Source organism: Brachycentrus maculatus, unplaced genomic scaffold (assembly GCF_059751285.1).
Source record: "Brachycentrus maculatus isolate JH-2025_06_01 unplaced genomic scaffold, ASM5975128v1 h1tg000029l, whole genome shotgun sequence".
NCBI classification, from domain to species: Eukaryota; Metazoa; Arthropoda; class Insecta; order Trichoptera; family Brachycentridae; genus Brachycentrus; species Brachycentrus maculatus.
In genome coordinates this window covers 1,733,074-1,750,443 of record NW_028280783.1, presented here as the reverse complement: position 1 = coordinate 1,750,443, position 17,370 = coordinate 1,733,074, and the positions used below count along the sequence as shown (strand labels likewise).

The 17,370-nt window shown below is 35.0% G+C and overlaps 1 protein-coding gene across 1 annotated transcript; it reads left to right on the top strand.

Annotated features, from left to right (window-relative positions):
- The first annotated feature begins 1,275 nt into the window (after window positions 1-1,275).
- On the top strand, window positions 1,276-14,597 carry prd1 (pleckstrin homology domain-containing protein pruning defect 1). Its single transcript, XM_088271744.1, has 11 exons — window positions 1,276-1,401; window positions 1,732-4,846; window positions 4,924-5,085; window positions 5,169-5,405; window positions 5,548-5,702; window positions 5,827-5,931; window positions 7,485-7,623; window positions 9,270-9,450; window positions 10,582-10,697; window positions 10,781-10,894; window positions 13,543-14,597. Exons 2-11 carry the CDS (start codon window positions 1,739-1,741, stop codon window positions 13,660-13,662), a joined length of 4,437 nt encoding a protein of 1,478 aa, XP_088127870.1. The 5' UTR covers window positions 1,276-1,401; window positions 1,732-1,738; the 3' UTR covers window positions 13,663-14,597.
- Window positions 14,598-17,370: the final 2,773 nt, after the last annotated feature.

Here is a 17,370-nt window from a genome sequence, read left to right as displayed (position 1 = left end):
TCCGCACAACAAAAATATGAGATGAATCTGATGATCTGAATGTGTGGCATTTTAGCGTAGTCGAAAATTCAGTTCCGTAGTAATAAAAATAAATTTTGTTTAAAAATATTTTGTTGGACAAATCGTCGCGAGGGTCCTGAAGATTGAGAGCTCGGTCAGCTTCAGGTACCGGCCATTGTTTAGAACCACGCACGGGATCGAGCCATATGTAGGGAAATTTCTATCTTATGGCCCGTTCGAGCCTGAGATAAAGGTTGACCCAGCAACCCAACTCTCTTCTTCTCCTTCCAAGAATTTATTTTTCTGGGCCCCAGCCCGGGTAGAATCCCTGGTCCTCGTGGCAAGAAGTCGGCGTCCCGAGCCCCTCGCGGGTGGACATGTTAAAATAAAATTTTTAAAAAATGTTAGTAAATTGTACTAAGTGAAAGTTGTGAAGTGTAGACGGGGTGGTGCATCATTGTGGCTGATTGCCGGCATCACTCACAGCACCCCCCCTTTCCTGCGGGCCTGTCATCAGGAGCATCTTGGCCGCGTCGTCTTGCCGACGCCACCCAAACATAAAAATAACAAAATAATAATAAAAAATCAAAATATTCTTTCAGTTTGCCTTTGTTATATGTATCTGTATACATTATCTATGTACCTGAGTGGATTTGGCTTCTCTAAATTGATCACTTTCAGCTAGAACACGCATGCACGTGTACGTGTGCGTGTGCGTGTGCATGTATGTGATATGTCCTGTTCCAGTTAACATTTGATCATCGCTATCTGTTACATTTTAGGTTTTTCTTTCCACTATTTTTGATTGGTTGAAAATACTTTGAATGGCAGGGTCAGGAGTCGTAATAATCGTCGGGTATGTATGAGGAGATGCATGAATGTAGAAGAGGCAAAGAATGTTTGCAAAGACAGAGTGGTGTGGCGTTCGATTCTCTCTGCCTACCCCTGCGGGGAAGCGGCGTGATGGTTAGTTAGTTAGTTAGTTACTTTGAATGGTATATATGTACATTTTTAATGCTATGGGCGACTCAGCCCTGAACGTGATTGGGGCTTTATAAGAATATTAGATTTTTGATATTGAGTCATTCTAAATAATCAGAATGAGCGAATGTTTCGAAGCTATCGCGACTAATCGAGGGTTTACATAAATTAATAGGTAGGTACGTAATACTTATATGCACACCGATGGATAGATATCTATTAAATTTTATGTATGCAGCAACACTGTGACATTTTCTTTCTCCGCTAATCGATGTCAGATTTCGGCAAATTGACGTCTGCGCCGCCATTGGTTATTGTGGGCTGTCGTTATTTGCTGTTACCTCCGTAGTATTTCATTGTGCTGTGTATTGTCTCTCAATTGAGATCATTCTTGACCAGGAATAATCTATTAAATTAAAGGTCAGTAAAATAAATATATTCATGTGTTCAATCGCGTATTTTATGTGTATTTAAAATTACGTTTAACAGTGTACATCCCATTAACTTAAATTTTGAAGCATTTTTCTTTGTTTAGAAAATTTCCCTACCCGGAATAATTATGAATTACATTCAATTTTCATAGTAAAGTCGATGCAGAAAACATAGAACATGTATTGTCTAAATGAGTCATATCGTTACCTTCGACTTATCAATCAATAGTTTTTACATTTTGGTGTATACACGAATATCATACTTCTATTAGATGTGAGTTGCGAGTTGCAAACGTGAATAACTTGTGTTTTCTTCCAGATGTAATATGGATAAACCTTTTACACAGATGGGTGGTATTTTGGACACAGCTATTGAACATTCTTCAAGTATTTCACCTTTAACTAATACTTTCCTAGACACACCTAACTCACTCGATATGTCTCATGACACGAAGTGCTCCGAAGATGAAAAATCTCTGGACTTTTTTGATGTAAGAGATCGTTCAAATACTCAGGAATTTCTTGCAAGAACTGAAGTGCTCGATTCACACTGTCAATCCAATCTTGAAAATAAACATAAGAATGGCAATAGTAAAAATTTATCATTCGATCTGCCTCTGCAGCCCTCTGGAGCTATGATTTCGAGTATCTGCAGTTCTTTGGCAGAAACACCGGGGGATTCGGGCGTGCTCTGTCTCGACAGCGACGCGTCAGAGCTCACTGGAGAATACGCTCCGGGTATGACTCTCAGTCTAGTGGAGGCTGATGAGTTGGTCTCAGACAATGCAGTTTCCGACGGAGAAGGAAGGTTACCTGATATTGGCACCAAGCCCAAAGCTACTCTGCTCAGAAATAGGTCTGTTGACTTAGATGATATCATGACTCAAAGTGACATTGAAAATCAAAATATCACACCTCCGATGTACGATTTTGATATCACTGAATCTGTTAAATGTCTCTCTAAATCAAGCACAAATCTGGTATCTAATGCGTTGCAAGATTCTCTTCCTGACGTTGTCAAGACTTCGTCATGTGATCCTAAAATTGCTTCGAAATATTCAGCCTTACATAAAACCAGCTCGTTCGATTTGTGCTCTGCGGAGCCTTCTTCCTCTGGTGCAAAGCCTAAAAGTATGGAGGCTATGAAGTCCGCTTCTGACGATATTGTATACAGAAGAAAATGTAACAAAAAAACTTCCAACTCGTCTCAACCCAAGAAGAGAGTGTCTTTTCACGAAGACATTCTTAATAATACAAAAACAGATAATATCCACATAGAACATGGATTTATAATGTATCGACCGGAAGAATCTATGAGCTACTTCTCGGGGAGTAATTTGAGGAAACTGACAAGTGCCAATAATCGGTATTCTTGGTGTACTGTGGGTGACAGCAAGTATTTCGATTCTCGGCAAGCTCAGGGACGCAACACAAGATCTGATGTTCTCACTTATGGGAGAACAGATGTGAGCGGGTATCCTGATAAAAGTGGAATATACGAATATCAAGATGACAACTACTTGGCAAAAAGTACAGTAAAGCCGTGTGATTCCGAAAACTGCATTAATAAAATGAATGCTTGTAAATGTCCCAAGGAAGAGTCAACCCAGAATGTAAATGATTCACCCGTTGAGCGGAGACAGCTGTACATTTGCAGCTGCAACAGTTCGGATTCTAATTTGAGTTCTGAGTCCGAAACCTCCTCTAGTCAATCTTTTAATTCGGATACCAATGTAAAGTATTCCGGTGGAATGGCAAAGAAGTGTGATAGTGCACAAAAGTCATACTCGTGCGATTGTATAGAGAATAATGTCACAAGACCGATGATGAGAACAATGTATTTCTCAGATGCTGATATTAATAATCACGCAGATTTAAATAATGATGATACACAATTACAGATGAGTGAAATATTACCAAAAGCCAGTTGCTTAAAGAAATCGTCTTTGAAAAAGAAACGCTACATTCGCACTGATATAATCGAAGAACATGATTCCAAAAATGTTAATCCTGAGTCTGGAAGTATGCGCAAATTATTGGATTCCAAAACTTTGTTTGGGTCATTGAAAAATATTTATAAAAACATTAATTTCGGACTGACCATAGCCGAAAGAGGTGTTCCAGAAGGTTCTGAAGATTGTCAAAGTGTACTAGAAGTTCTACCGACAGAAAATATTTCTAAATCGAGTTCATCTTTCCTTTCAAAGAGTTTTGATGCTGGCTTCCGTAGCAACTTCAACCAATCGGATAAAAGAGTTAAAGTTGACAATTACTGCCGCAATTTCACCCACAAAGCTGATGATCAACTTAGGCGTCGTGGAGACATTCCACATGAGCACACTGTAAGTACTGATTTAGCTCAACAAGAGGGATCGAATATTGGCAAGGCTCAAAGTGATATATCTAAACACAGTTTAACTTTGGATATGAAGGCCAATAATTGTAAAACATTCATGGATTGGAAATCTCAAAATAACTCGAACCATCATGGAACTGGTGCACTTCGGAACAAATACATAGTCAACTGCGAAAGCACCGTTTATGAACACAAAGGTGTGTCTTATTGTTACGAATATGATACATTTCAAACTACTTTTGATACATCTAAGGATACCTTTACACCCATCAATGACAACATCACACAAGCTTCTGCACAAAATACTACCAAAGAAAAACCAGAAGGTAGCGTAATGAAAGGTATGAATAGTGACACAATTTCCACTGAATATTCAAAATACAAAAACCAAGATGATGAAGTATCTCAAACGCCTGATTTAATATCAGAAAGTGATTCCTTACCTGATAACACAGAAAAAGCTAAATTCAAGTTGACAAAACATGTAATCGATCAGAATGATTCTTCCAAATACGGGGTGTCCAAACATCTCTCCTCTCCTTTGAAACAAAAAAATGTTATGCGGTATGAAAAAGCTACCAAATCTGTTGGTGATACAAATATTAAAGATAATATTGATTCAACATTAGACACAAATAGTGTACAAGATACACTAAATGAATGTTTAGATTTTGATGAAACTATTGAGATTGGTGAAGGACATGATTTTCAAATAAAAAACGGTCGTAAAACATCACTTATGAATCGATTTTTGAAAAATGTTGGTCAGAAAAAAGCTCTTGATTCAAAATTAAAACAAAATGTATTTTTCCAAAAGAAGCTCAGAGAAGAGTGTGCTAAATTCCCTAATATTTGTTACCCTAAAAATGAAAAAATTTCACCAACATTCAAATTGTCTGCAAAGTACATAGACTCTATGATTAATAGAGAGGTCATGGAAAACAAACGTGTCTCGGTCAAGTTGATGACTGCAGATGAGCCGTCATACTTTGACAGTTTTGAGGAAAATGTTGCCATAGAGTGTTGCGAAAAATTGAAGCTGGAATTATTCTCGGATGCTTCGGAAGTACTGCACCGAGTAAGTAATTTTTGGAAAAATGATGTTTGCCTCGAGGTTAAGTATTTTGAAATTCATTAATTTGTACGGTTTTCCAGATGCTGAAAGTGAGATCAGTGTATTCTGAAGAAAACGGTAAATGGTCACCGCTTCTGGTGTTTATCACTGATAAAGCGCTATATGTAGCAGATGTTAAGCACGGCAAAACAACTTACAATCTTCTCTGTTTCCTCACACATGATCACTTAGACATTATTGTGGTAATTATTGATTTTATTATCCTCTTTTCCTTCTTCTCCGTCAAATTTCATCAATCTTGTGATTGATAAGTGTTTTTCCTCAGATTGGTCCTGACAGTCAGTACGTAAAGATCTTTGACAAAGCAGGGGATTGTCGCTGTATCCTGATTACAGGGGACCGGTACTTGTGCCACCGTCTGGTCTCCTCATTGGAATGGTGTTCTAGAAACAGCCGAGTTGTATATGGCTCTACCATCATCATGGGCAGCATTCCATCCATTCTTTGGAAGGAAAGAGAATCATTGAAACGAGTATTGATTAGTACAACTTCCGTTCAAAAGGTTTGTCTTAATACTAAAACGAAAAGATCAGATACTTAAATCTGAACCGTTACTTTACAAAAAAAAAAGTTATAGGATACCAGAACTAAATATTTCTTGGAGAAATGTCATTACAAAATTAATATGTAATTTCCCCCCGCAGTATGAAGAGTGTGCATACTATGGAATGGTTGGTAGTAGCTCTCCCGGCTCGTGTAACAAAGGAAGACCGCCGAGTCCTTTTCCACCATTGGAAGGTTTCCTTATGTACAAAACTGAAAAACACAAATACTGGCGACCGAGCTTCTTTTTACTCAAGTTAGTATTCAACCTTAATATGATCTATAAATGTAAATAATTGCCTGCTAATTTTGGTTGAGACTGCAAAAAATTATATATGATGTCATAGTTTATCTGTCATAATACATATTTGTTATTTTAGGTCTGGTGCACTGTCCTACGGATCCAGTACTCCACCAGCAGACATCACTTCGGAACATTGCCTTCCACATTCTATTCGTCTTGAAGGTGTTTTGGGAGTCAGAAGGTACAAAGTTGCAAAAACCAAAGAAAATATAAATTATATCATTCTTATTTATATTTCTCGATAGAGTTTCCTTGTAACAATGTATGAATTGGTTAAAAATATTACACTACTGGTTTATTTATAATTACATAGCTGTTTCACACATCTTCGAACTAGTAGAAATTATACATTACATTAATACAAAAAGTAATGGGCGACGATAGTATTTTTTTAATTTAAAAGAGTACCTGCTGATTGGAATCGTTGACGCCTTGCTGTTTTCGGTGTCGAACGCAGCACCCATTTCAAAAACATAAAATGCTTACTCAAACAGTGACTGGTGCCAAAGGAGTAAACGCATTAACCACATCAACCCCACATGAACCTATACCAATCATACTATAACAAAAAGATCTACATCCTCTCGGACAGCCAGGCGGCGCTTAAGGCCCTAGGTTCCGTTGAGATAAGATCCAAACTAACCTATGAATGCATAGAGGCTCTAAAGCGCCTGGGCGAGAGAAACGCGGTAAGGCTGGTTTGGGTGCCCGGGCATTGCGGTGTCATGGGCAACGAGGCTGCTGATAAACTTGCAAGAACTGGTGCTGAGAGGCCACCAATGGGCCCTGAGCCCATATGCGGACTGGTACTCAGCACTATCAAGTTTAGTCTATAAAATTGGGCCATGGACAAGAGCCAAGACATCTGGTCCAACAGCTCAGGGATGAAACACGCAAAGGAACTGATCATGGGGTACTCGCGGAAATTCACCACAGAAGCCCTAAAGCTTAGCAAAAAACAAATAAGGATCCTAACCAGGACCTTGACAAGACACTGTAGACTGAGGAAACACATGACAAAAATTGGACTACGTGACTCCCCAGTATGCAGATTTTGTATGGAGGATAACGAAACGCCAATCCACATTCTCTATAATTGTGACGCACTCTCTCGCAAACGAATTCACATCATTTGGAGGACCATTACTGGACTCCGAGAAGGTGAAGCTCCTACCACCAAGACAGGTCGTGAGTTACATAACACACGTAGATCTTGGGATTGAGCTGTGATACAGAGAAAGGTCACAATAGACCTAATATGGTCGCAGTGACGTAAGGGATGCAAGATTCCTTGACCTCACAAAAAAAACACATCAACACGGTGGCCAACACGCATCTCTGCGCCCGATTGCATTCCCTACAGTCATGTCGTGTCTATTTGGACATGACGGTGAATGACTGATAGCATACTGTGAAAACCAACAACTTAAATATTTTTTTAACAATGTTTTACTTAGTAAATACCACTTTTTCTTAAAATCCACTGTGACACGTGTTTCGATGCATTCCGCATCATTTTCAAACACCGTACGGTGTTTGAAAATGATGCGGAATGCATCGAAACACGTGTCACAGTAGATTTTAAGAAAAAGTGGTATTTACTAAGTAATACATTAATTAAAAATGGATAGATTTTACCACAAAGTGACTGCCAAATCAATTAATGAACTTATATCTTGTGTATCAACAAGATATAAAGTTTCACTTTAAATAATACGTTCTGTTATTCTTTAGATGTACTGACATACATGGCCGACCTCACTGCTTTGAAATTGCTTTGAATTCTGGGAATGGATCAACTTTACAAATGGCAGCCCCCGATGATGATACTGCATCCCAGTGGCTCCAGGGACTTCTTATGCATGCTGCGCAGGTTTGATAGATAACCTTAGCTACTATTTTTATATGCCTAATGTTAAATAGGATGCTTGTCAATAAATCATTTGTATATTGGGTATGCAAGTTAATTCGGATTTTTTTAAAATAAATAAAATTATTCAGCCAAATTTTGATACTCCTGAAAGAAGTAAACTTCGTTTCAGATTGCGGTGACTACATATATCGGAATAAATGGTAATCTGAAACCGTAATGTCTGGTGGATACGCCAGTTGGTAACAATTCCTAGTCCCGCCCTTCCAAGTAGTATTTACTGGTTGAGCATTGTCATGGTGACAAATTAGTTTGTTATATATTCTAATTGTTGATTCAAATGTGTAAATTGTCTTCGGCAGACATCCAATTGGTAGTTTTAGATAATTTCAGCAACTCGTAATAGCACACACTTATCTGACTGTAATGGCTTTGCTCTTTTTTATTGTAATGTATCCATTTTTCTTCACTGAAAATAATTTGATCCCAAAAAATCTTTTCTTTTTTCTCTTTTAAGCAGCATTTTGCAAATGATTTTTCATCATTCAATATAACTCCTTTAGTGTATGTGGAACCCAATGTGGTTGTTTTTTAATCATTCTCATCTTCTGTAAATAGCTGTAATAAATAGCTGTTTTGTAATACTATGCTGAGTAACATTTTGATGTGTAGCGGCCAATTCTGATTGTGTCTGGGATGAGTCTTCATAAAGTACTGCTTCCAATTCCGTACCTGAATTTTTTTTTTTTTTTTCCATACTCTTTGTACTCTGTTGCCATTTTTCACATGTTGACATGACTGAGCGAGCTCAGCGTAAATTTCTGAAAGCAAGCTATATATTTCTGTGCTACTTTTTCTTGCAATCAAATGATGTAATAAAACTTCTCGCAAACGATGTGTTGTTAGAAACAATTTTGCCATTTTTAACCAAGTAAAACTTTTTGTTTCGAACTTCTTGTTTTGAACAAACGTTATGGACTAAAAGTCGAAGCTTACTTACAGAGGATTAGCAATATCTATTTTAGAAAACAGGCGGAATCATACTTGTACACTAAATATAAAATCTCTATTTGTTGTCTATGCTAAATCTAATATTCCTCCGAGATATAAAACCCTATTATTTTTTGACATCTCATCAAAGATGAAGAAAAATATGGAAGTCTAGGCATTTACGGGGCTGACGACCGTCATAGGCTGGTTTAATCGATCACTTTACACATGTATAACATTCACCAATTCTACCCATTATTGACAACCACACTACTCAAATTCTTGGAAGTTCTATATATATGAATCAATTTAGAAACCTTGTTCTTGAATCACTAGAACTTCACTAGAGACATCTATTGGTGAGATGTAAAGAAGCTTTTAAAGCAGAAGCTTTATAAAGCAGAAGCTTTTTATTAGTGATCACTTAAACCAGCCTATGACGGTCGTCAGCCCCGTAAATGCCCAGACTTCCATATTTTTCTTCATCTTTGATGAGATGTCAAAAAATAATATGAAAATAACTCCTGTAATTGGAGATAATCCAGATTTTGTGAATAAGTATTTGGACACACTCAAAATGTTGTATATAAAACCCTGATAAGAATTACTGATAGTTTTGCATGCAGAAGTGATATATGTAACTGTTAAATTATTTTCAGGCATTAGAGGGTCCGAAAGTAGACAGATCCGTGACTTCTTTACCCCCCTGTTGTACTCTCCTAGCAACTTCCGAACATATAATTACACTACGAGAACAACTGCAACCCCCTAAGTCACTCACAGATAGTGATATCACACTCACTAATGAAACAGAACCTGACGGAAATGCGGATTCAACCGGTTAGTTTCTTTTTAGTTTTTTTAGTTTAGTTTTCCCTATATATAATAATAAACCATATCCGCTCCCTAGGTGGAGCATATGGAGTCCACAAACTGTCTCCAGGCTTTTCCGTCGGCTGGCAGCTCCCTTGCATCCTCCCAAGTCAGATCCGCGTCCCGAACTTCTGACGAGAACTGCCGACGAATTGTCAGCAGTAGTCGTCCTGGGCGGCGCAAACCTGATGCCTTGTAAAAGAGGCAAGCTTGATTAAGGCTCTCAGGAGGCATGCGGAGTACATGGCCAAGCCAACTAAATCGCCTTTTCTTGACGACAGTTGTGACCAAGATTTGCTGCATCCTACGCCTTATCTCTTCATTCCTTACAAAGTCAAACCACCGCAGGCCTAAAATTCTCCGCAAACACCTATTCTCAAAGCTTAGTTAGTACACTGCTGCTCTGGGCCCTTGTAAGGTGCCATGTTTCACAGCCGTATAAGAGAACAGGAGCAATGCAGGCATTGTATAGTTGGCATTTGGTTTTCACCGAGTATAAATCCGATCTCCAGACAGCCTTCATACTGTTAAATGCGGACCCTGCGAGTCCTTATCGCACTCCCAGTTCCTTTTGAAGGCTGCCATTTTCAGTCGCGTATACTCCCAAGTACTTGAAACTCTCGACCCTTTCGATGCGCTGGTTACTCAACATCAAGGGTTGTTGGGCATCTAGGCATGAGCTGTTGCACAACACATGGGTTTTTGCAACATTCCCCACATATTTTAAAAATTAAACTAAATCGATTTTAATTTGGGAATCCATATGAAATATGAATCTACAGTTGAACCTCCATAACGAGCATAATTCGGTCAAGAATCTTACTCGTTATGCGAAACATTTTTTGTTTTGACTGGAGCGTAAGTTGCGGCTCACAAGTTAATCTCTGTAACTTGTTATGCGAAATGTCGCTTGTTAAGGGGGCAACTTTTTCACTTTGTTTTTGCTTGCTATGTGAATTACTCGTTATGAGAGGTTCCACTATATTCCATATGTTGTTCTGTAATTATTTAACCTTCGAATTCATCAGCACTTACCTAATGTACTTTTTTTAATGTCATTTCACTTTCAGTATGTGTATATACTTGTTATCATTTTAGTGGTCCCGAACCATCCGAACCTGCCGAATAATTATGTGGAAATACTCTCATGCGCTTTAATAAAGGATCTGACCGCTTTCAAGATACCCGATAATGACGACAACTGGTGCATACTGGTAAAAGCCCAATTCTAGATTTGGAAAATGAGAAATCACCCTTACAGTATTGTATTGTCTCATTTGAATTTCGAACATTTTAGGAGTTTAATTTCTGCGAAGTTCGCGAGGGGACCGAAATGGGACTCCTGTTTGGGAGCAGTGCCGAACTGGAGCGGTTCATCGGAACCGTGGAGGCTCTGTGGCACAAAACCAATGTGAGTATTCCTCACAACATTTTCACTACTCTTCTTATGATGGCTACATAATAAACTGTCGAGATTTGTGTTTCCATAGCTAAGTGATTTTTATAAGTATCTCAACTTGATATGAAACATCTATCGTTCGTATTTAAATGAAAGAAGATGGAAATCTAAGCATTCCAGAGCTTACGACCTGCCATTTGGCTGGCTCAATAGTTGATATACCTATAATATTGACATCTCATCTGTATAATGAATAATCCAGTGTCTGATATAATAAATAATAATATTATAATTTTTATAGTAAACATTAATTATTTTTATTTATTATAATAATAATTTAGTAACCGGATGGACATCTTCCGAATAACCGAAATACAGTAAACTCCTGATTAGCAGAGGATAATTAAAAGTACTGTATCCACATCATCCGGGTTAAAGGTGAATCATGACATGGGGGATAGTGCTTTTGTTTTAGATAATTCTATATAAAATATGGGGATGATTAAGAAAATTATGAGCACAGTACAAATCCTTGCGAATTCAAACAAAATAATTGAAACTTATAGCCATAATTGAAAAAAATATATATTTAATTTCGATTCATTAATCAAAATTAAAATATTTATTTACCCAAAATAAAACTATGAGAAAAGAGCATAAAATAGTTAAAACTCTTTGTTCTCGTACATTTTATTATTACTTTTCACCTGTTTCTCAATAAAATTCCATAACTTATTACTATTTAATTGTTATAATATGATTCTGGTTAACTTTTATTGAAAATTTATATATATAAATATATATATTTTTTTTTAAACCCTTATCCGCACCCCAATGGTGCATAGGGCACTGCTTCATATAAAAGCAGTGTTATCTTGATTGTTTATACATGAAGGAAAGGTGATCAGCCCTCCGCTTCAGGTACCAGTCCAGGGTAATATTGAATAAATATTACAGTGAAAAAATCACTTGTATTTATTTGACCCCCCCTGGGAATCGAACCCGGGACCTCCAGAACGGTAGCCGAGCGTGCTGACCATTACATTACGGAGGCAGACAAATATACATATAAATATACAGTACTCGGGTGCTAAGGGTTAAAAATGCCATGAATATGTTATTTGGAATGATTTTTTTTTAAATTGGGTAATTTGAAATTTAAATCCTTTTCGATATATGATTACTTCTATTTCAATTTGAGGAGCCTTTACTATAAGTATTGATTTAATATATTGCGATTCATGAAACCAATTTTATACTGCGATTATTTTTTGTAATGCTATTGTAATGCGTATGCAAAATATTGCGTAATCATTCCTATGTTATGCAATTTTATTTGAAATTATTAATAATTAGCACATCAGTTTTATGCGATATTTTTATAATGTGACTTATTTTATTCCTAGTTTAGATAAATTACTTTTCATTAATTGATTCGGCAGTCACTTTGTGGTAAAATCTATCCATTTTTAATTAATGTTTTACTTAGTAAACACCACTATTTCTTAAAATCTACTGTGACACGTGTTTCTATGCATTCCGCAGCATACGGTGTTTAAAAATGTTGCGGAATGCATCGAAACACGTGTCACAGTAGATTTTAAGAAATAGTGGTATTTACTAAGTAAAACATTAATTAAAAATAGATAAATTACCTCTAGGTGAAATGCATTTTAGACTTTTGTCCTGTGTATAATATATCTACCAGCGTCACAATCCTGGCAAAACATACTCAGCTGCCATCAACTATGCGGTTCATTTGATAAGTGTGGTAAAAATTGCATAAAACACATTTTTATGCAGAAAAAAATCTGTTGGGATTGTTCAAGATGATTTATTAATGTTTTCATTTCGTCGAAAAAGTAGCTTTTCTTAATAGTAAATGCTGCCATTAAAATATGGATTCACAGCAGAGATCGAATGCTTATTGAAGAAGAAATTTGGACTAAATAAAACGGACACAGAATGTGGACCATAAATCAGTATGAAAGACAGATGCTATTGCTAATCATGTCAGAAAGGAGCGATTGAAAAAAATTCACAACTGCATTTGATGCGGGTTGAAAGAAAAATACTTTTATTAGTTTGTAATGTTGTATTAAAAAGTAGATAAAAAAATTAACTGTGAGTTAATGTTCATATATTATTGGCGAAATTTGTAGTAAATTTTATTTGGTTTAGTTTGTGTTTCTGTGGTTGAAATTGATGGATCAGATTGGATAGGAGATAAACCATTAATTAGTTGCAAATATTCCCATGAGTTGTGGCATAATTTCATAGTTTTTTACCATACTTATCTAATGACTAAAAGTTTTCAAATTTCTTTTTGTTTCTCGTGTAGAGACACTGATATATCGTTGTCATACAGGAGAAAGTGAGCAAGTGTATTTTTTACAAAAACGTGATCATTGACTATTTGATATCCTACTAGCTTAATTTTGCCCTGAAAATAATCCCAAAGGATTTTAAACATGGAAGTATAATATATTGACTTGTTAAAAATGACTAACTGCATTGATGTTTATTTTCTTGCCAAGCAAAGGTGACTTAAATGGCCCTCCTGAACATTTTGCATTTTGTTAGTTGGTCACTTTCTCCACGATATATATGCGCCCTTTTGATATCCAAATATATTATGAGGGTTTCTTTCTTGGTTTCAGGATGGTGTATTTCCCATAAGTGTTTTGCCAAAAACAGAACCTGTAAGTGCAAGGTGCAGCGAATGGTATCACTGCCTGGTCACCGCTTGTGACAGAATGCTTCCAGCGCCACAACGATAAAAGATGTACCCAATCTCGTCATGCGCTCTGGAAATTTTAAACTGCACAATTGTGTATTTCTTATTTCGATATTTGAAGACATATTGATGTCGGAAAGTGAAAAGAGTGCGAGGTCAGGAATAAACCATTTTATATTATTTTTTTTAATGTTAACGCACCAATTTCAAATAAATCTAATGTCTTCTAGCAGTTTGAAGTAACGATTTAAATTTTTTTTTCACTATTCATCTCTTAAAATAATGTTTTTTATGTTTATAAGGGATTGTTTTTAAAGAGAAATATTGAAAAAAAGGCAAAATTGTCACTCAAAATTGCTGGAGGACAATAGTTTTATTTAAAATTGGGTGATCTTTTTTTAATTTTGAATATGTGTGTGTAAATTCAATTTTCAATATATGTAAACAAATAATTTGTGTTAAGTAAAATATAGCAATTTATTTGTGAATGGGAGGGATTCTAGTCAACGCACACATTCCAAGGGTTAACATAATTGTATGTTTAGATTTTTTTTTTGGATTTTTTAAGTTTCACAAATAGCACTGATCTGATCTGATCTTTTCAATTTCTTCTGTCAATATTATAAATGTTTAAATATCTCCTCATTGATGTACTGTCTTTTAAGTGTCTACTAAATGTATTATTTAGTGGACTGATCATACAATAAGTTAAGAATAAAATATGAATTATATATTTTGTCATAGTAGAAATTGTTAAGCTATTTTTTTCCTTTTATGGTAGTATATTTAACATGTTACAATAAAATTGCCTTCAAATTAACTTTGAAATTCTGTTTTGCACAATGTTATTTTTCTGTCATATGCAGACATATTAGACTATTATATATCCTTTTTGGAAAAAAATTATATATAGCTTTCTTTAAGAAAATCTGAATCATTCACGAAAAGATTTTTTAAAATTCAAGAATATTGATGCATAAAAAATTATATTAAATAAATAGGTACTGTTGATTTGGAATAGAATCTTTTAGTACCAAGCATGTATGTTTATGGTGTAAAGATAAAATAAAAATATGTACCAGTTAAGCTTTGTATAAGATAAATTGAATATGATTATGCTGAAAATAGACAGTTTCATTTTGCAGACACACTAAGGTCAATTCCATGTTAGTAAAAAACTGTTCTGTCTCTTACTTACAAAAGTACTTAATAATGTACATTACATTTTTTAGAACATTTACCCATTTTGACATTACCCCATTTTAACATTACTCCATTTTAACATTACCCCATTTTAAAATTTGCAAAAAATATGGGTCAATATTTGATAATAAATTGCTAGATCAAACTCCTTATGTATAAAAGAGATATCATTTATTGATTCAGCAGTCACTTAAAAAATCCGGAATGTACTGTATTTACCGAGTAAATTTAAAATTAAAATAAAATAGAATCTATGTAATATTTAAAAAAAGATTTTTAAGAGCAAAGATGTCTGATTGTTTTAATTATTTTAATATGTATTATTGAAAATATAACATTAGCGTAATCACATTCAAGTTATCTCAATTCACTGTTTTTTATTCTTCTTTGTACTTTCATCTTCACTTTATGGTACATAGGAATATAGTGTTAGATTTACGCTTGGAAAGCCCTCAACCTAGCAAAGTACTCTTAACTTTGAAGATAATTATTGAAAAATCTTTTGAAATGTCCGCCAACAGAGGAAAAGTTATCTGGACAAATGTACTATCCTGTAATGCATGCTTTACAATGCTTATCTTTTATTATCAAGGAATACTCTTTTATATTTTATATTTATTCAATAAATGAATTAAGGTTAGGATTTTTATGACCAGGCAACTCGTCAAAGTATTTTTTATTTCCTAGCAATATATTTTTTTTTAAATATTGCTAAGATAGTTTCAAATTGTTGAATAATATTGATATATATGTAGTAAATTCTATTAAAATGAAAAGAGTAAACTCAATTTCACTATTCTTTCTTTGATTTAGGTGCATTCAGCATCATATCTTAACATAAAACAGAATATTCATGATGTTAAAAATGATCTACTGACGCTGTGTTGATTTGATCATGATTATGTGAAGGGAGGGTAATGTAGCCCCGCTCTCCAGATTCATAGAGTGGAATATGTTTGAATGCGCATGATAAAAGTGAAGAATCTCAAGGTAAAATATATTAATGGCATACAGGAAATGAAATGGTGGAGGAATAGTAGATATTATAGAAGAGGAAATGGAAAATCGCAGCAATAGCCAGGGCACTTGGGTTTGTACACCCCTACTTGTACTGGCTATTGTATGTTGCACACTGCTAATATGTAGTTTCTTGAGAATGATGTATATTGGTTGCGGCATTATATCTGTCTGGTATATGATTTTTCAGACCAGAACTTATATAGTTTGACTGTATGTTAAATCACGTTTCATTATAATAACGAGGAGGGGTTTGGACTTCCTGATTTTTTAACCTTCCCCTCCCGGTGATATGTATTTACTACAACTCGACTTTTAAAATGGGAATATCAATATAAAATATAATAGATACGGGCTCAGAACTTTTGTATTCCTCCGTAATATAATCATGTATTACATGAAAGTATTATAATATAAAGTTATTCATTTGCAGCGACGGAAATAAATAATTGGGAATAAAATCACCAATACACAAACGTTTCTGGGTGTGCGCATGTGGCGTGCTTTGTACCTATATGCTCATGTCATAATGTGTTGACTGCGTTAGTAGTGCGCAGTTTGTCGGATTACGCGGCGGTCGTGTCGCTACGCCAGCCATTGCAGTACTTGCGATGTATTTTTTCCCCTTTTTTAGATCCTTACCAGAGCTAACATTACAAAGTTGATACATTTCAACTCCAACTATGGTCAATAAAAGCAACATTTAGGAATTAATTCACAATTATTCAAATTTTTTCCATTTTTAAACCACATTTTCATATGGTGTACAAAATACATATCACTGGTGCACATGGAAGTTTTTACCTCCGTAAAGGAAGGGTTAGAATGAAATTACACTATTCTTCTCACTACTCAGAAGAAGAAGCTATTTGATAGCTGTGATATAAGATTTCTAAATTGCCTGCTCCACCTAGACTGTTTAATGCCATGTAATGTTAAAAACAAACATTATTCAATATTTTAATCATTTTTTGCTACATTTTTATGGTGCGTTTAATATATTCTTAATCATTTTGATATTATAAATGTAAGTTGTTTTGTTTGTGGTGATATTATTTTTCTCATAAGATTTTATAAATAATTTATTTGCAAATATTTACTCTTTATATCTTCTTTGGCTGTGCTGAATTTGTGAAATTTATTTGCATAATTCTCAAAGACCTGTGGCGCTGGTAGGCAAGCTCCGTTTTCGAAATGCAATTTTTTTTTTCAACCTAAGTAGTCGTAAGTATAGTCAACCTAAGTATTAATATCTTTATTATATTTAAAAAATATATATTATATAAACATATATCATAGAATTATAATGTATTTGTAAGTTGTGATGTTTTTTCGAATGTTTGAATTACACAAATAGATCTCATCTCATTTTGTTGATGCATTGTATGCTGTGCAAGAAGAGTGTGATATTTTTATTTTATTACTCAATTGAATTATATATTGGATCTTCTCATTTTGTATAAATTGTAATTATTATTACATTATGTTATCATTAAAACAAATCACACCCTGGGATATTTCCACATTTTAC

What these genes read in the sequence shown, in the direction of transcription:
- prd1 (XM_088271744.1), top strand. Translation starts at nt 1,739, where the DNA reads ATGGATAAACCTTTTACACAGATGGGTGGTATTTTGGACACAGCTATT. An exon ending in GGTGTTTTGGGAGTCAGAAG is followed by an intron (nt 5,932 to 7,484) that starts GTACAAAGTTGC and finishes GTTATTCTTTAG; the next exon opens with ATGTACTGACATACATGGCC. An exon ending in CGGAAATGCGGATTCAACCG is followed by an intron (nt 9,451 to 10,581) that starts GTTAGTTTCTTT and finishes TTATCATTTTAG; the next exon opens with TGGTCCCGAACCATCCGAAC.